Source organism: Pipistrellus kuhlii, unplaced genomic scaffold (assembly GCF_014108245.1).
Source record: "Pipistrellus kuhlii isolate mPipKuh1 unplaced genomic scaffold, mPipKuh1.p scaffold_m20_p_1, whole genome shotgun sequence".
In the NCBI taxonomy this organism is placed as follows: Eukaryota; Metazoa; Chordata; class Mammalia; order Chiroptera; family Vespertilionidae; genus Pipistrellus; species Pipistrellus kuhlii.
In genome coordinates this window covers 41,130,344-41,150,461 of record NW_023425404.1, presented here as the reverse complement: position 1 = coordinate 41,150,461, position 20,118 = coordinate 41,130,344, and the positions used below count along the sequence as shown (strand labels likewise).

Genomic DNA, 20,118 nt, shown 5'->3' with positions numbered 1-20,118 from the left:
AATATGTAGCTGCACTCTACAAATTTTGATATTGCTGTATTTTCATTTTCGTTCTGTTCAAAATGTTTTCTAATTTTTTTGTGATTTCTTCTTACACCTATAGATTATTTAGAAGTATATTGTTTTATTTCCAATAAGTGGGATTTTTCTAGATATCTTGATGTTATTGGTTTCTAACACAATTCCATTGTTATCAGAGAACATCCTGCCTATACTTTCAATCTTTTCAAAACGGAGACTTGTCTTTTAGCTCTATACATGGTCTACATTGGTGAGTGCATCATGCACTTGAAAAGAATGTAAAATTTGCGATTGTTTGAGTTATTGTTTGTGGCGGTCATAGTCTAGGGTGGCTTCTATTATCCCCGTGTCCTAATGTTTATGCCCTTGTGTCACACTCCTCTTAAATGTGGGAAGGACCTATGAATTCTAACCTATACATTGCAGGAAAATGACAAAATGTATATAACTGCCGGCCAACTTACTGGTCCTTCCCCCCAACTGGCAGGGAAGTGGGGTGGCAGTGAACTCGCCAGGCCAAGGCGGGTGTAGTAGGGGGCAGGGCCAGCTGCCATTAGCTGGGGGAAGCCCGAGTGTCAGATGCCAGCAGCTGGAGGGAAGCCCTGGTTCTGAGTGCCAGCAGCCTGAGCGGAGCTGGCAGCCAGGAGAAGGAAGGCCTACCTTGCACAAATTTTGTGCACCAGGCCTCTAGTGAGATAATAAATGTATATTCTTTTAAGCTGCTAGGTTTGTGATCATCATAACAGATAAACCACTCTGGGGAAAAAAGCACCCTGTGCACACAGCCAGGGACTGCACGGCCTGTGCCCTGGAACCTGGATCTGGCGCTTGCCCCTCCATGGTGCCCGAAAGGGACAAGTGAGGGCTGCCCAGCATTCGCACAAACAAGGATGTAAATAGGTGTGAGGGACCAAAACCGGTTTGGCTCAGTGGATAGAGTGTCGGCCTGAGGACTGAAGGGTCCCGGGTTTGATTCCAGTCAAGGGCATGTACCTTGGTTGCAGGCGCATCCCCAGTTGGGAGTGTGCAGGAGGCAGCTGATCGATGTTTCTCTCTCTTTGATGTTTCTGGTTCTCTATCCCTCTTGCTTCCTCTCTATAAAAAAAATCAATAAAACATATTTTTAAAAAATAGGTGTGAGGGGAACCATGCTCAGGGTGCTGCTCCCTGCTCCTCCCTCCTGGCTTCGGAACCAGCAGCTCAGGAAAGCAGTCAGCCCCAGGCAGTCCTCTCCATCTCTGTGATCCCGGGGCTGCTGCCCTCCAAAGAGGGGGCACAGGGCAGGGTGTGTGTTCATCCCCTTCTCCGGATCCATCCGGGCCCTTTATTCACCATCGACTGCCCACAGCCTATTTTATCGATGCCCAGAAGCAAAAATCATAAATGTATCTTATGAATTGTACTTTTGTTTGTCTAATTTCACAAATTCAGTAATTCGGATATGAAGGAATTTAGTAAACCACCAATTAAAAATATTATTATTCTATCTTGGACAACAATTTAATAATATTATTCAATGTTTCATCTAACCAACATTTAGGAAAAAAAATTAGTTGAGTACAAATTTTAAAATTGCAACCCAAATTAATATATTAATATACTCACCTAGATCCTAAGATATCCTTCTTGGCAAGACCTATTCCAGCTATAACTTTCACCCTCACAATTCGAACATTTTCCTAAAATATAAAAATGCGTATTTTATTTTCATGTACTTTATAACTTATGTAAGACATATACCTTTAAATATATACATCAAATACAGTAACCAGCCTGGTAGGCATGGCTCAGAGGTTGCGTGTTGATCTATAAACCAGGAGGTTCAGGTTAAATTCCCAGTCAGAGCTCATGCTCAGATTGCGGCTTCAATCTCTATTATAGGGTGTGTAGGAGGTTATCGATCAATGATTCTCTCATGTAGCAGGATACAAAATTAACACCCAGAAATATATGGCCTTTTAATACACCAATAATGAACTCACAGAAAGAGAAAGGACAAAAAAAAAAAAATCCCATTTACCATTTCACCAAAAAAATTAAGATACCTAGGAATAAACTTTACTAAGGAGGTAAAAGATCCATACTTGGAAAACTATAGGACATTGAAAAAAGAGATAGATGAAGACATAAACAAATGGAAGAACATACCATGTTCATGGATTGGTAGAATCAACATCTTTAAAATGTCCATACTACCCAAAACAATCTACAGAGTCAATGCAATCTCTATTAAAATATCAATGGCATATTTCAAAGTCCTAGAACAAACTCTCCAAAAATCCATCTGGAATAAAAAAGACCCCGAATGGCCACAGCAGTCCTGAGAAACAACAACAAAGTTGGAGCGATCACAGTACCAGATATCAAGTTATATTAGCAAGCCATGTTTCTCAAAACTGTGTGGTACTGGCACAAGAACTAAAACCTAACCTCCTCAGGCTATTCCAAAAAATTCAAGAGGAAGGCACTTCCAAACTCTTCCTATTAAGCCAGCATTACCCTAATCCCAAAACCAGATAAAAATACCACACATACACACACACACACACACACACACACACACACACAAAGAGAATTACAGGCCAATATCCTTGATGAACATAGATGCTAAAATCCTCTTTTCTTTGTGTTCTGTGCTCTGTGTCAATCGAACAGAACACGGAACACAGAAATTGACTGAGACCATTATACTCAATTAATATTTGACAAAGGAGTCAAAAGCATACAATAAAGTCAAGACAGTATTTTCAATAAATGGTGCTGAGAAATTTGGTCAGATACATGCAAAAAAAAGAAACTAGATCACTAACTTACACCATATACAAAAACAAACTCAAAATGGCTAAAGGACTTAAATGTAAGATAGGAAACCATAAAAATCCTACCAAAATCCATAGCAGCAAAATAGCAGATCTATTAGCAGCAAAATAGCAGACATTTGTTGTAGCAATATCTTTACCGACACAGCTCCTGAGGCAATAGAGACTAAGGAGAAAATAAACAAATGGGACTACATCAAAATAAAAAGCTTCTGCACAGCAAAAGAAACCATCAACAAAATAACAAGAAAGCCCACTGCATGGGAGAACATATTTGCCAATGATATTTCAGGTAAGGATTTAATCTCCAAAATTCACAAAGAACGCACACAACTTAACAAAAGGAAGATAAACAATCCAATCAAAAAACAGGCAAAGGAACTAAATAGACACTTTTTGAAAGAGGACATACAGAAGGCCAAGATACATATGAAAACATGCGCTAAGTTACTAATTATTTGAGGGATGCAAATCAAAACAACAATGAGGTACCATATCACACCTGTCAGAATGGCTATCATCAACAAATCAACAAATGACAAGTGCTGGTAACGATGTGGAGAAAAAGGAACCCTCCTGCACTGATGGTGGGAATGCAGACTGGTGCAGCCACTGTGAAGAACAGTATGGAGTTTCCTCAAAAAATTAAGAATGGAACTCCCATTTGACCCAGTAATCCCACTTCTAGATCTATATATATATAAAAAAAAAAAAAAAAAAAAAAAAAACAGAGACACCAATCAGAAAGGATATGTGTACCCCTATGTTCATAGTAGCACAATTTACAATAGCTAAGATTTGGAAACAATCTAAATGCCCATCAGTAGATGAGTGGATTAAAAAACGGTGGTACATCTACACTATGGAAAACTATGCTGCTACAACAAAGAAGGAACTTTTACCATTTGCAATAGCATGAATGGAAATGGAGAGCACTATGCTAAGCGAAATAAGCCAGTAGGAGAAAGATAAATATCACATGGTCACACTCTTATGTGGGATTAATGATCAACATAACTTGATGAACAAGAATAGATCCAGAGATAAATGGAAGGGGAGAGGAGTTAGAGAGCAACCAAGGGATTTATATGCATGCATATTAGCATAACCAATGGACACAGACACTGGGACTGTAGAGGCTTGCCCAGGGTGGGAATGGCTGGGCAAAGGGGAGGCAAGATGAAAGAAAGGGGGCATCAATTGGGGAAAAAGGAGACATGTGTAACTTTAGACAATAAATAAATTTAAAAAATAATAAAATTAAATTAAAAAAATAAAAAGGATGTATGTTTGAACTGAAAAAAAATTTTTTTTTTTATAAGAAACCAAAGAAGCCCAGTCGGCCTGGCTCAGTGGTTGAGCATCAAATGATGAACTAGGAAGTCATGGTTAAATTCCCGGTCAGGGCACATTCCCAGGTTGCAGGCTTGATCCCCAGTGGGGGGCATGCAGGAGGCAGCCAATCAATGAATCTCATCATTGATGTTTCTATCTCTTCTCCCTTCTTCTCTGAAATCAATAAAAAAAAAATTTAAAAAAGAAGTTGAAGAATATTCTGACATTGGGTAGGAAAGAATTTTTAAAACTACAAACCCTATTTAGAAAAACTGTTAGATTTTACATTAAAATTATATCCCTTTTGTATGATAAAAGATGCCATGAGCAAAATGAAAAGTCAAGGGAATAAACAGGGTGAAAGTCTCTAAAATATGTACCATTGGCAAATTATGATTATCCGGAATAAACAATTTATAAAAAGCAATAAGTGAAATATAAACAACCTAATACAAGAAGTCAAAGGGAATGGCCAATAAACACATGAAAAGATCCTCAATCTCACCAGTCATTCATCAGAGAGAATGTCATACACTGTAGGGAGAAGTGTAAATTGAAGAGTCATTTTAAAGAGATATTTGGGAATATTTACTAAAGTTCTACATCAACAACCTAGGAATTCCAATTTTACATATATCCGCTAGATAAACACTTATTCATGTACTCAAAGGCATCGGCACAAGAATGTTCACAGTAGCATTTATAAGATAAAAAAATACAAAATAAATGTTGCTCAACAGATATCTAACTGAATCTATTCTAAAATTATCCCACCTTAAATAGTCATATTCCCTTCTGGGGAGAGGTCTGGGTGAGAGAAAATATAGGGTCTCCCAAAAAATGTATACACACATTTTTAATAATTATAAAGATAGTGTTTATTAAAATACATTTCATTTTCAAAATTGAACTATCAGCTGTTAAAGTGTATATACACTTTTGGGAGGACATCCTGTATACATACAGACATATAGCATTTATTTCAATCTTCTTCCATTACTAAATATTTAAAACCACCCTCATTCCTGAAGCTTACATGGAAAAAAATATAATAATTGAAATAATCTATTAGCTCCCAAACTCAGATGATAAATTTAGATTGCACAAAAATCCTTAACTAGAGATATCAGATAAAATACAACTTTCTCTATCCCTGATTCAAACTAAATATATAGCCAATCTTATTAAAAGGGCAGTAGCTAGGTATCAGAAATAAAGATAGGATTGAAAACCAGACAGGAAAATGTAAACTGAAATTTCAGTTTTCTACGGGGATTGATTTGCAAGAATCTGAAGACCTTTTCAGATAACCTTTTTTCCCTGGAACGTCACTGAAAATATGAACCCATGAACGTATTCTATTGGCCAACTTATCACTATCCCATTTGGCTAGGAAGTGGCTATTCTTTATTAAACAGGCTACTAATTTCAAGACTGAATTCTGAAAACTAGAAATATGTTTTGTAGTGAGAACTTGTACAAACTTTTTCCAGTCAAAGTATAATAAAAAGTGGCCTCAGATTAGTCAACAATATTGTAAATAACTATGGATGGTGGCAAGTGGGTACTTAAAATATTGGGGGGTGGGGACACTTTTTAAAGTGTATGATTGTCTCACCACCATGTTGTACACTTGAAACTAATATAAAATAATGTTGAATGCAAATAATACATGCTATTTGATCATCTTAGCTTTTATAAGACAAGTATTTATAATTTGTATATGAACTTGAAAATGAATCCATATTTGTGGAGCCTCTACTAGAACTGTCACCCAGAAGTCTCCAGAGGAAAAACATAACAAGCATTCATTAAAAACAACTCTAGGAAATGATAAATTACTCACAGTAACAGACAATTTAACTTTTCAACTTTCTCCTTGCATTTCCCACCACAAAAATCAGAACGAATTATATTAGATGCTATGGTTAACTGATGTGAAACTATGCTGTTTTAAGATTCTTTCATAAAAATTAAATAAGAAATGCTATTTATTTTTATATTTGTATTCATTTAACTTCATTTTGTAAGTTTAGCTAAAAAAGTGTTCAAATTGGTCTCTTCTAGCACACCCATCAACAGAGATCACATTTCCCATCATTTTTTTAAATGAAGAAAAAGAGCATAAAAGCTGCAACGTTAGAATCATGATACTAAAAGTACTATTAACAGAAATCTGGATAGTGCTCAAATGAGCAAAAGAGAAACAAAAATAAAGCAGCGTTTCCTTAATCAATATGGAGACATTATCTTTAAACAGATCACCATCACTTTTCTTCACTAAAGCTGGAATCCTCCCTTCCACTCATAAGAGAGCTTTACTGATGTATGAAAGTGAGAAAAGTTACAACTTGGCAAACATATGTATGCGGCTTTTCTCAAGGACTTGGTGAAATAAAATGTCAATGTGTTATCTGTACAGACAGACTCAGTGATTAAAAGCAGCTTTCGAGGCTGAGATTTTCTCCACTATTCATAAAAACAGTGACTCCCTGCTCCTAATCTTCGGTCAATAAGCCCCTCCAAAAAGTAAAATCAGGAATAGGAAAGGCAGAGCTTAGGTCTTCCCATCTCTCGTGGGGCTTGGGAGACTTGGTGCTACTCTTTTTATCCTTCTCCCATCCTTCTCTCTAGTCTTTAAAAAAACACGTATCTTGTGCTGATTTACCTGTGGGTTCCCTCTGCCTGAGATATTCTTCCCTATCTCCTATCCTTCATTGTTGAAGTCCTGTATCACCTGAGCAGATCCCTTTGAAACCATTAACATATAATGATTAATGTTATTTAATGACAGAAAATGATCATGTTAATTGGAAAAATCAGGATGCAGAATGTTACCTATTCTGTGATAACTCTGTAAAAACATGAATGCAGATGGATAAAAATCAGAAGGAAATATGCAACGCTGAAAATAGCTATTAAAATTGAAATGACGAAGGGTTTTGTTTTACTTCTTAAACTTTTTATAACATTTATTTTTTATTTTAAAAGTTCTGTCCTTTCTTTAAAGTCCAAATGCCACTTTCCTTAAAGCCTTGACATGAATCCTCCCTTCTTGTTACAGGCTCATTTATACAGCATCTATCACATACTGTCTTGTATCTGAAGCAATAAACTCTGTGTTTTCTTAAAATTGTGAGATTTTGAAGATTAAGAATTTGTTTTCTCTACAGAACCCAGAAGAAACTTCTGGGTTCTGTAGCACATAGTTGGAGGCTGACAAATTCCTGATTAACCACAAATCTTTCTGAAGTTGCGGGAAGTAGGAATAAGGCATCTTATCAAAAACATGGACAGGTTTGCACAAACAGTGAACCAAGAACAGTGGCTGCCAGACCTACACCCACCGAACAGAGAATTGGAAGACTTCTCTCTGAGCAAGCTGAGTGGTTCAAGGTAGGGGAAAAGAAAACAGACACTAGAAATACTTATTTGTGAGAGTCCCACAGTTAAATGTTAGGCCAGAAAAACCTACTATGAAATACTCCTGTCAATAGAACCTGCCCACTTTTATAGAGAATCTGTGCCAGCACCTGAGAGAATCGGTTAGGAAAGATGAAGACAAGAGATCAAGGAAACAGTGGATCCAACACAGAAAAGAGATCGAGAATTCTGACAATGATTGCAGGCACATCCCCAGTGGGGGGTATGCAGAAGGCAGCTAATTGATGTTTCTCTCTCATCGATGTTTCTGAAATGGCACCCACAGATGATGCTATACAATAGGGGTAGAGTGCGAGCTGTTTGGGTAGAGGGCACATAGCAAGAGGAAGTTTCCAATAAGAATGAGGGAAAAGCTGAAACCGTTTTTGGCTCAGTGGGTAGAGTGTCAGCCTGAGGACTGAAAGGTCCCAGGTTCGTTTCCGGTCAAGGGCATGTACATTGGTTGCAGGCATATTCCCGGTAGGGGGGTGTGCAGGAGGCAGCTGATCGACGTTTCTCTCTCATCGATGTTTCTAGCTCTCTCTCTTCCTCCCTGTGAAAAATCAATAAAATATATATATTTTTTAAAAAGAATGAGGAAAAGGAATCAATGCCATTCATGAGGTATATATCCATGCATATATACTTTTTGACACTTCATGGTTTTAAAATCCTATCACTTTGCAATTTTATTTGTGATAGTTGTACAAAAAATTAAAGCAAAAGGTATACAATAGCCCTAGCTGTTGTGGCTCAGTGGATAGAGCATTGGCCAAAACCAAAACCCAGCCAAAACCCCATGGACCCAGGCTCATGCGGGTGGAGTCTGGACTGTAGACAAAGGAAATCAGAGACTGGGAGACTCGAGGGAGCTGGGAGCCACAGTCGCGGGCAAGGGCTACAGTTGTGCACCAGTGAGTGTGCACAGAGAGGTCTGACCATGGAGGTTGCCGCGGCCTCTCCATAGCGAAAGGAGTCAAAAGCTCCTGACTGCACTGGGATTAAAAATATTATACAAAGACCCAGCCCAATTCCAGGCGAGCCCCTGGGGCACCCACGCTCTCGCAGGGGGAATCTGGACTGCCAGGCGGAAACTTAGGAGCCACAGAAGGCAGAGGTCAGGCAGAAACTCAGGAGAGTGCACAAGGACAGGGCTGACGGGAAGCCAAGACTGTTGGCTCAGCCCTGAGATTCCACCCCATCCAAGCTGAGCAGAGGCTTTTGCAATTTTGCAAGTCTGATCCTATAAGACTGTCTCCTATACAGAGGTATCCCAGTATAGATACAGCTGATACATCCAATTGGCCTGGAGGTCAATTCCTCCCATTAATACCAACTACAATCAAGACTTAGCTACAAGGCTGTACACACAGTCCACAAAGGGGAGCACCAAGAGTGTCCACCTCAGGTGACTGGGGAGGCTGACCCACTGGACCATATAGGACACCTTAACACACAAAGCCACCCTACCAACTCAGGGAAGCAGCTAAAATGAGGAGACAAGGAAATAGATCTCAAAGGAAAGAAATGGAGGACAAAAGACTGGATATAGAGTTCAAAACCACGATTATAAGGTTTTTTAAAAATTTCCTAGAAAAGGCTGATAAATTTAATGAGACCCTCAAGGATATGAAAAAGAACCAACTAGAAATTAAACATACACTGACTAAAATAAAAAAAAATATTATACAGAGACCCAACAGCAGACTAGAGGAATGAAAGAATCAAGTCAAAGATTTGGAATACAAAGAGGCAAAGGACACTCCTCTGGAGAAGCAAGAAGAGAAGAGAATCCAGGAAGTTGATGATCATGTAAGGAGCCTCTGGGACAACTTCAAACATACCAACATCAGAATTACAGGGGTGCCAGAAGAGAGTGTACAAGATACTGAAAACCTATTTTAAGAAATAATGTCAAAAAACTTCCCCTACCTGGTGAAAGAAGTAGACTTACAAGTACAGGAAGCGCACAGAACCCCAAACAAAAGGAATCCAAAGAGGACCACACCAAGACACATCATAATTAAAATGCCAAGAGCAAAAGACAAAGAGAGAATCAAACAAGCAACAAGAGAAAACAGTTAGTTACCTATAAGGAAGCACCTCTACGATTCTCAGCTGATTTCTCAACAGAAACTATGCAGGCCAGACTAGAGTGGCAAGAAATATTCAAAGTGATGAATAGTGAGAACCTACAACCAAGATTACTCTACCCAGCAAAGCTATCATTCAGAATTGAAGGTCAGATAAAGAGCTTCACAGATAAGAAAAAGCTAAAGGAGTTCATCACCACCAAACCAGTATTATATGAAATGCTGAAAGGTAATCTTTAAGAAGAGGAAAAAGAAGAAAAAATATAAAAATTATGATCAACAAATACATATCTATCAACAAGTGAATCTTAAAATCAAGTGAATTAAAAACCTGAGGATCAGAATAAACTGGTGAATATAATAGAATCAGGGGCAAAGAAAAGGAGTGTATTGATAATTATCAGGGAGAAAAGGATATGGAAGGTGCAGGAAGAGACTAGATCAAAATCGTACACCTATGGATGAGGACAATGGGCGGGGAGGTAAGAGCAGAGGGTAGGATTGGAACCGGGTGGAAGGGAGCAATGGGGGGGGAAAAAGAGAAACAATTGTAATAATCTGAGCAATAAAGATTTATTAAATTTTTTTAAAAAGGAAGTTAGATGCAAAGAGTACACACTGTATGATTCCATTTATGTGAGTTCCAGAACAGGCAAAATTAATCCATGGTGATTAAAACGCTCCCAGAAAAAGTAAAAAGAGGGAGTTGACGAGAAGAGCTCAAGGAAGTATTTTGCAGTGATGTCAATACTCTATATTATCTGGGTTGTTAGTTGAAAATTATTGTTCATTAGAGATGTTTGTAAATTTTACTCCTTTCCCCACTTCTCCCTGAAAAAAGAAGCAAAGCATTTCGAACAGACAAAAACAAAACTAAGAAAGTCCATTACCAGCAACACTCAACTGAAAAAAATTCTAGAGGACATACTTCAGGCAGAGAAAAGGGATGCTAGAGACGCAAGAAGAAATGAAGAAGTAACAAGCAAAGACAATGTTAAATACAAACAGTATTTTAAAAAACAACATTGATGATGATGATGTCATGCACGTATGATGATATGCACAGAAACAACCAGTGAGTTTCCATTCCACTTGGGATCCCATTTAAAATCCTTGATAAATGGCCTTTACACCCTGCTCTCCTCGCCTCTCCAGAATCATCTACCACCGTCCCACTTGCTCTACCACTCTAGTCTCCTTTATGCTCCTATTCATCACATTTTTTACATTCTCCATTCTATATCATACAAGATTAGTTCATCTTTTCTGGTACATACTTACATATTACATCTCCCCGTCCTTTTATTCATAATATTTATAAAACGTATATGTCTGATTATATTAATACTAGAGGCCTGGTGCATAAAATTTGTGCACAGGGGGAGGGGGAGGGGGAGAGGGGTGTCCCCTCAGCCCAGTCTGCACCCTCTCCAATCTAGGACCCCTTGGGAGATGTCCTTCGGATCAGGCCTACACCAGCAGTTGGACATCCCTCTCACAATCCAGGACGACTGGCTTCTAACTACTCACATGCCTGCCTGATTGCACCAAACTGCTCCCCCCCCCCCCCCCCACCGCAGGCAAAGTCACCCCCAACAGCCCTCTCCCCCACCAGCCTGGTCACCCCTTACTGTACCCCCTGCCAGTCTGGTTGCCCCCAACTGCCCCCCACTCCTGCTGGCCTGGTTGCCCCACACAGCCTGTTCAGTCACTGTTCAGTTGTTTCAGATGCAATGGTCGCTTAGCCATATATATATATGATATTTAATGTCTTTCTTTCCTTCTATGTTATACATTCAGCAAATCCTGTCTTTCATCATTATAATCTTATGACTCAACTCAAATGCCTTATCCTATCTAATAAAGATGGCATATGGAAATTGATTGTCACACCATCACAAAACTGGAGGTGCCCATAGCCACAAGATGGCAGCGCCCAGTCCCCTCAGCCCTGCCAGAGTCCCACAATCTATTCATGGGGGGGAGTGGGCTCGGCAGGTGCACAGTGTGGCCAGACCCTCCCTCAGACCCCCAGCCGCCCAAGGCAGGCCCGAGGTGCAGGCAAGCCTCTGATGGCGGCTGCCCAGGGTCATCCGAGGCTCAGGTAACCAGGGCCAGCCGAGGCTTGTGCTGCCGGCAGTGGCAGCAGCAGAGGTGTGATGGGGCGTCACTTTCCCGATCGCCAGGTCACCTCCTGCCCCTGAGGGCTCACGGACTGTGAGAGGGGGCAGGCCGGGCTGAGAGCCCCTCCCCCCCCCCCCCCCCCCGCTCCTGTGCATGAATTTTCATGCGCAGGGCCTCTAGTACATAATAAATGTTCAACAAATATTTGTTAAGCAAATACAAAATTCAATTATTTCAGAGGTCTATCTAAAAGCTATAATGACAAAAAAAAAGACAGAAAATATGGGAGTAAAGACATAAAAACAATCATAAGTTGATTTTGTTCCTGTTCCATTCATCATGAGAAAGAGTCTCTTCTGTTAAATTCTTTTATTTGGGCAACTATTTAAGCAGCAGAGTGGGAAGACCAGATCTTTGGCACTAAAGAGACCAGATCTGCTCCCTCCCACAAGTGAGTCCCTGAGCAAATCACAATCTCCGATTCCCTGTCAGTAAGGTGGGGATAACAATATCGATCTTTGTAAGACTTACAGCTGGAAGTATTAAGAATACGTAATCTGGTACCAGCCACGTAGCAGGTGTTAAATTAAAGGCAGCTAAGATTATATTTAGGCTGTGTTCTACCCTGAAGAATATTTGCATTAAAGCATCTTTAGCTCTGGCTGGTGTGGCACAATTGGTTGGGCGTGGTCCCATGCTCCAAGAGGTTGCCGGTTCTCTTCCTGGTCTGAGTACTTGCCCAGGTTGTGGGTCAGGGTATTTACAGGAGGCAGGGAACAGATCATATTCTTTCTCTTTCTCTCTTTCTCTCTTTCTTTCTCTCTCTCTCTCTCTCTCTCTCTCTCTCTCTCTCCAATAAAAACCACTTTTTCTAAAAGCATCTTTATGCACTGATATGATGTTTGTTCACATTACTTTTTTTATTGCCCTAACATGTCTCACATCAGTGGAAACCAGACATTTGGTCAGGCCATGAAGTTATAACACTGACTACAGACATACTTACTCCTCAAGACTTTCAGAAAATTATCAGAACTTTTTTTTCATTCGTTTATGCAGTCTTCCTCCCTGCATTTCTCCAACCTTCTCCATTCCTTTGTCCTCTTAAAACTGAGATAGAATTGGCAAGGGAGTTGGACTAAATAGAGCTTCAAGGAGAGAGAAGCAAAAGAATTCAGTAAAACAGTGGGGTTTGCAGTTCAAATCAGCAATCTCACTCATCTTCAGGCATTGCAGAATATTCCTAATACCAGATACAGCTAGCGGATGGGTGTAATTGACTGATTTAAACATTCTGCTCTGAAGGATGTCAAACACCTAAGCCAATGGCTCATTAAATGATAAGGCCGGAATTCTAACCTAGCCAAATTCCATGTTCTGTACCTCTGCTTACCCTAAATAATTTATTTGTAAGGAGCCTTCAAGACTATATCCCTATGCAATCTATGAACTGCTAATAGCTAACTCTGTGTGTGTGTGTGTGTGTGTGTGTGTGTGTGTGTGTGTGAACTTTCCTCATCTTCTCTTCCTTCTGCAGGGGAGTCAGGAGGCCTACCTCAGGCAGAGTTTGGGGGCCAGGGAATGGTTTCATGGATGTGTATGGCCAGCATGCTCGCCAGCATGGGGCACGGAGGGGACGAGGGAGGAGCCATACAGAGATGCTCAGTAGGGTGCCCACTGGCATGGGGCACAGAGGAGGAGGGTGTTGCACAGAGCTGTAACAGCAGTGCTCCCCCTGGAGGGGAAAGTGGGGTGCACAAGTGGCAGAGAGAGGCCAGCATGGTTAGAAAGTTAGTTACACCAGAAACATAAGTAAATGGGTTGAGCACATAAGTAAATATAATGAAGATAATGAAAGGCAGAATGTTTACTGTTAGAGAAGGCGCTTGTGGCTACAAAGAACCCTGAGATATTATATTTGGATTATAGAAGTTGGTATGAATTAATGATGTTTAAATATCTATATGCAGACTGATGTGGAAATAACTATAGATTTATGTGTGTATTTATGTATACATATGCCACACACACACACACACACACACACACACACACACACTTTTTAATTCCGTTTCCTGAAGTGGCTGAAGAGCAATGACATGCAGTAGCAATGAGCACATTGAGAGCACCAGATCTTGGCTCCTAAAGAACATTTTCTGCCAAAACTGGTTTGGTTCAGTGGATAAAGCATCGGCCTGTAGACTGAAAGGTCCCAGGTTCGATTCCAGTCAAGGGCATGTACCTTGGTTGCGGGCACATCCCCAGTAGGGGGTGTGCAAGAGGCAGCTGATTGATGACTCTCATCGATGTTTCTAACTCTCTAACTCTCTCCCTTCTTCTCTGTAAAAAATCAATAAAAATATATATTTTTTAAAAAGAACATTTTCTACCAAATGGGCGAGGCAGAATGTAAGAGGAACCTGGGACGACATCTGCTGGAAAGAAAAGAAGTGCTCAGAGGAAGATGGAGATGTGCCACGTTGCCCTAAAAACCTTCCTGACAGGACTTCCATTGGATAGTTTAAGCAACAAAATGTTTAATGACAGCAATTAATTACAACCCAGTGAATAAGCTGGGATTCTACAAGTCCCTGCTGATATAAACAAACAAATGAATAACTAAGAATACAGGAAAGCTCTTTTTACATAGAATGCCAATTAATAAAACTGGAAATAAAGACACAGTGGTGGAAGTCATCAATGGATGCTAAAACGGGTGGATGGAGATCTGGTGAATGAAGGGCAGGGTACTGGCATAATCTCTGAATATGTCCCCACAAAATACTAACCGATTATAAAAGGGGAAATGGTGGCATTTTATGAGCAAGAAACCTTGCAGACACCAAAATGACCAAGTGATCAAGGTTATCATCGACAGTGATGGGACGCGTCAACATCATGTACCCCTTGATAGATGCACTGAGAAAGAACACAGTATCATTTCTGTGATGCCTGCCAACAAAGCATGACCTTCACGTGGTCAGGTTGAGGAACATCCTACAGGCTGTACAGTCTGTACTCCTTAAAACTAATAAGGATAGGAAAGACTAAGGAACTCACACAGATAAGAGTCTGCAAAGGCATGACAGGTACAGGCACCATATGCCCCTAAGTGGGACCTTGACAGGAAAAAGAAAATGATTAGAACACTTGTCAAAAATCGAATAGGATCTGTGGGTTGGATGGTAGTGTATCAATGTTGATTTCTTAGTTTTAGAGGGTTGGATGGCTATTATGCAGGGAAGTATTCTTTTTTCAGGAAAAGACATTCTAAAGTATTTAGAGGTGATGGGGCATTGCATTTGCAGCTTGTCCTCAAAGGGTTCAGAAAAAGCCCAATGAAAATGGCAAAAATGGTTATGGAACAATTGTGGTGAAATGTCAGTAGTTGGAGAATCTGAATGAGGAAAACTTAAGAGTTCTTCACACTGTACCTCCAAACTTTCTGTTTTAAAATAAAGAGCGAATTACCACAACTAAGCTATATTCTGCACTTCTTTGGTCCCATGGAAACCCATGAGAAATATTTTAGGATGATGCTGGCATTACAGAGTTGCAAAGAAGCAGTCGTGGTATGAACAATATGTGAATGACTGGGCTAACTACTCACACAGCTGCTGCCTCAAACGTGCTTTTCCTTTCTGTGAGCAGCAGCTAGAGGTTTGTTGCCCAGTGTGGGCAACAGCGGGTCTAGAGCAGTCAGAACATACGCTTCCTCGTTATCCTGTTGCTTATGCATTATTGTCACTGACACCATGCAAGGCACCCACTGTTCTATATGTGAAAACTGGGGAGTGAAGACTCTCAGCTCTCTCCTCTTTATTTTTTCCCCTTCTCTTCCTTTGTTTCAATCAGATTTCAGTTACAGAAAATAGAAGTCACTCAACATTTTAGGAAGACAGGGAATTAGGTGCTTACAAAAATCGTTGGAAGTGCTAGCACAGGCTACAGGCTGGACCCACACAGGAAGCTGCCACTGCTGGCCCAGCCAGAGCAGGAGGCAATCAGGAGCCATCACAGACCTGCTGACTTTAAAGAATGGACCCAATCAAGACATCAGGAAGCCGACCACCACCAATCTCTGCTGGCCATGTCCTATCAATACCCACACGCCAGCGTCACCAGGTACAAGAACACTGCTACCGAAAAACTCCCTGGCCATGCTCATCAGCAGAAAAAGCAAAATAACACGCAAACCAACAGTAAGTTATGCTGCACTTCATTTCCCCCTTCCAAATCGTAAGGGCACCTAACTAGGAGACCTGTTTCACAACCCCTCTCCAGAATGCTAAATGCAAGAAGGTCTGGGATGCAGGGTGTTTAGCTTAACACAGTGGTCGGCAAACTCATTAGTCAACGGTCCAATATCAACAGCACAACTTTTGAAATTTCTTTTGAGAGCCGAAAACCGACTTCTGCGCATGGGCCTCGAAGTTTCAATCGCCCTGTATGTGCGCGTCCGCACGTGGTATTTTGTGGAAGAGCCACACTCAAGGGGCCAAAGGGCCACCTGTGGCTCGCGAGCCGCGGTTTGCCGACCCCTGGCTTAACATAGCAGGGACGTCTGCTGGCCGGGGGTAGGAAGGGATGCTGATTTCCAGACCCCATATTGACCACACTCCTTCTCACCAAAGATGTGTGGGAATTAACTTCTTGTCAGAGCAAATTTGGTGGAAATTATACCACACTACTTCCTTCGTATGTTATGCTTTAATGGCAACATTCTGCACGTGGAGCCAGGACCAATCTCCTACTGAGAGACGCAAGTGGAAGGAGAGCTAAAGCTCACTTCAACCCTAATACACTCATACCGAGTGACAAAGTGGCTATGCAGTGTCTGCTGGCTAAACTACAGATGTCTCACTATCTTCTATCCCATGCCTATTCATCTTTCTCCCTGTTTCAGTTTCAAGTTTAAAATAAGAACCATCTTTCTTTTATTATTAAGAGGGGGGAAAAAGTACCTTTTCATAAACAGCAGAGGGCTATTCATTCCCAGAGGAGTCTGAGTTTTACAAAGTGACAGAGTTGCAATGCTTTTCTTCTTCAAGAATAAGGAGGGGGAGGCTGTTCTAGGCCCTCTTTTATGTCTGAGATGGAGCAGAACATAAATGGCAAATAACAGCGATGGGACGGCAGCCTCTGCCAGAACACAAGCCATGTCTGTCTCTTTCCCACCAGACTGGGAGCTCCTCGGGGGGCGGGCGGGGGCTGCTGTTTCTCTCTGCCTCCTCGGTGCCTGACAAACTGTGCGAAACAGCACAGACCGTTCATAAATGTTGAATGAATAACCTAAATGACAATGGAAGAAGTGGAAGGCAACACCACCATCATGTCTTTTATCTCCCTGTCCCATCCTCTTCCCTCTTTTCTCAACGTGGACAAAGTTCACAGAAGGAGCTGTAAGAAACTTCTGAGTCATGGGACGGAAAACCAGACCCCCATCCTGAGAGCCAGGGAGGGCCCCAGGAAGTACAAATCCTTCGGGGAGTTCAGGAAAACCTCATTTCCAAGGGTGGAGCTTCTGGCCTTCACCCGGAGTTGCTTAGGGACCACCCACAAACAGCCACACATAGTTTCATCTCAGCGGAGGGGTGGTGTGAGAAGCAAATAACTGTAAACACAGACCCTGTCTCAAGGGGGAGAGAACAGGATCCCTTTGGCAATGTTCTGTCTAGGATCAATGGGCTCTGCGGGGAGAGAGATGAGAAATCCGGAATTGCAGGGCCCACACCCTTCAGGGAACAACACGCACAGCAACAATAACGGGGAAAGAGAAAGTCCAAGGCCAGCCAGATTGCCCTGGATGCCAGCTTGACGTTATCTGCACTGGACAGCTGATCGTAGCAAGCAAGGAGCCCTGACGGCTACCACGGAGTCAACACTGCATTATTTTTTTTCTGATCTCTTCTATAGATCATTAGCTGGGTATTATTTTTAGCTAAACGTATTCACCTGTTTCCAAGGGACGACCAAGCTGCCACTATTGGTCCACCCACCCTTTGCGACTCTTCCGGCCACAGTCACTAAGAATAAATTAAAGTCTAATCGCACGGCCAGAATCATCCTCAAAACATCCTGAGATAACAGCGCCTTCATCAACAACCTGCCCATGGTTTATAAACAAAAGAACTTGAAAGAGAAACGTAAAGGACATTTCCTAAAAGATGTCTGAAGAGACCGCCTTGCTAAGAAGAGGCACTAGGACAACACCGTTGGGAGATGTCTAAGCAATGAGGCTGAAGGATTTACAGCTAAACGGGTCCGATCTTGAAGACACATTCTTGGGAAGGTGTAGCCGACAAGAACGCTTACATTTGATGTTTTCCCCCTCGAGACTGTAGACCAGATAGATAGTCTGTCACCTCCCACCGACCTCCTCTAAAACAGAGCCACCCTGTCCAAATGGCTTATGTTTAATACAAGCGAGAGGCACGACGGGGCGGGGGCAGCTTGGCCTTTCCAAGGAGCAGAATTTAATTTCCAAAGGGAACAACTATGGGAAGTTCTTGCACGTATTGATACTTTTCCAGCTCGACTTTCTAAGTTATCCATCCAGGCCGGTGAAACACGGCCACACATGACACTTGTTACTAAACAGGAGGAAGACCCATCTCTTTGCCTGCTTTCCCACCCCCGGCTCCAGGGAGGGTTAAAGATTGCAGATAAAAAAGAAAAACAAAACAGCGAGTCCCAGTCCCGAGGAAGTCTCCAGGTCAAAGGGCATCTAGCGGCGTCCAGCGGCCGCAGCCAGAACAGGCTCGCTCGCCCTCCGCCGGGATGCTGGGCTCCGGGGATGTGGCCGCCTCCCTCCCGGCGCTCCCGCCCCGGCCGCGGGGAGGGGGCGCAGGAAGCGGCCGGCGGGCGAGGCGCGCCCCCGCGCCCCCCGCGCGCACTCCCGCCGCCGCCGCCGAGCCCCCTCCGCTCCCTTCCCGCAGGAAACTGACGGGGACGGCGGCAGCGGGGCCGCGAGGGGCGGAGCGGCGTGGGAGTCCACAGGTTCCCGGAGGAAACGGGCTCCCGCGGCACGCCCCGGCCCCCGCCCCGGCCCCCGCCCCGGCGCGCGCGCGGGTCCCCCCCTCTCCCGTGGTCCCCCCGCGCCTCGCGCGCCCCCGGGCTGGCGCAGGGCAGGAGGGGCTGACAGCCGCCCCGGGCCGCCTCCTCCCGGGGTCCGGCTGATGGGAAGCCGCCCCGCAACCCCGCGGCCCCTCACCTCGTCCTCCTGGAGCCCGAACACCTCCACCGCGCAAGTTGCCATTTCGGAGCGGTTACGGCAGACCGGACGCGCTCTCCCCGCCCCGGGAGCGGGACTGGCGAGGGAGAGGGAGGGCGGGGGCGGAGGAAGAGGAGGCGGCGCTCCCACGGCGCCCGCAGCGCCCCCCCCTGGCCGGTGCGCGCCGGCGGCGGGAAGCGCGGGGACGGCCCTGCGCCTCTGCCGGCGGCGCGCGTGGCGGGCCCGGGCGGGGGGGCGCGCGCGGCGGGGGCACCTTTCGCTCCGGGCCGGAGGGGGTGGTCCCCGCCCGGAGGTGGGGCCCGTAGACCCGCCCGGAGGCGCCGGGAGCCCCGGGGCTTTACGCCTGGCCGGCGGCGGAGGCCTGGAGGCCGCGCGCTCCCCTGGAAACAGCTGGGCTTTCCTCTGCAACAAGTCGGAATCCGCTCCAGTCCTCGGCCGCACGAGGCCGGGGGTCGGAGAGCTGCTCAGCCTCACCGCGAGCTGGAAATCTGAGGCTTCCGCCCTGGCCGGGTAGCTCCGTTTGTCAGGGCGTCCTGGTCCCTATGTTAAGGTGACCAGATTTTAATATTGGTAAAGCGGGACACCATTGGGGGGGGGGGGGGTTGTTGATTAAAAATTTGGTCTATATGGAGCAACAAAAATTGTCATAGAACGTAAAAATAGTATAATATATATATTTTTAAATTTCAGCATAAGTACAATTTACAAATATAATTTTAAAAGTTATGTATAGTCGTGTCACTTTCAAGGCCGGCGCTAAACTTTTTGCGGCCACTATAAAATATAAATAATACGAGTACCGTCTGCTAAATTCAAGAATATTTTTTCAATATATTTTATTGATTTTTTTACAGAGAGGAAGAGAGAGGGATAGAAAGTTAGAAACATCGATGAGAGAGAATCATCGACCACCTGCCTCTTGCACGCCCCCTATTGGGGATGTGCCCGCAACCAAGGTAAGGTACATGCCCTTGCCTGGAATCGAACTCGGGACCCTTCAGTCCGCAGGCCGACGCTTTATCCACTGAGCCAAACTGGTCTCGGCTAAATTAAAGAATATTTATGTATT

At 43.3% G+C, this 20,118-nt stretch overlaps 1 protein-coding gene across 2 annotated transcripts in view; it reads right to left on the bottom strand.

Moving 5' to 3' along the window:
- The window catches only part of NEDD4 (NEDD4 E3 ubiquitin protein ligase), a 118,202-nt gene extending 99,024 nt beyond the window's left edge, over window positions 1-19,178 (bottom strand). For both annotated transcript variants that reach the window (XM_036441122.2, XM_036441131.2), the window contains exons 1-2: window positions 19,029-19,178; window positions 1,627-1,700 (exon numbers count right to left, since the gene is read on the bottom strand). In XM_036441122.2, coding sequence (XP_036297015.1) covers window positions 1,627-1,700; window positions 19,029-19,073 — 119 coding nt within the window. In that variant the 5' untranslated portion in view covers window positions 19,074-19,178. The remainder of the gene's footprint in view (window positions 1-1,626; window positions 1,701-19,028) is intronic.
- Window positions 19,179-20,118: the final 940 nt, after the last annotated feature.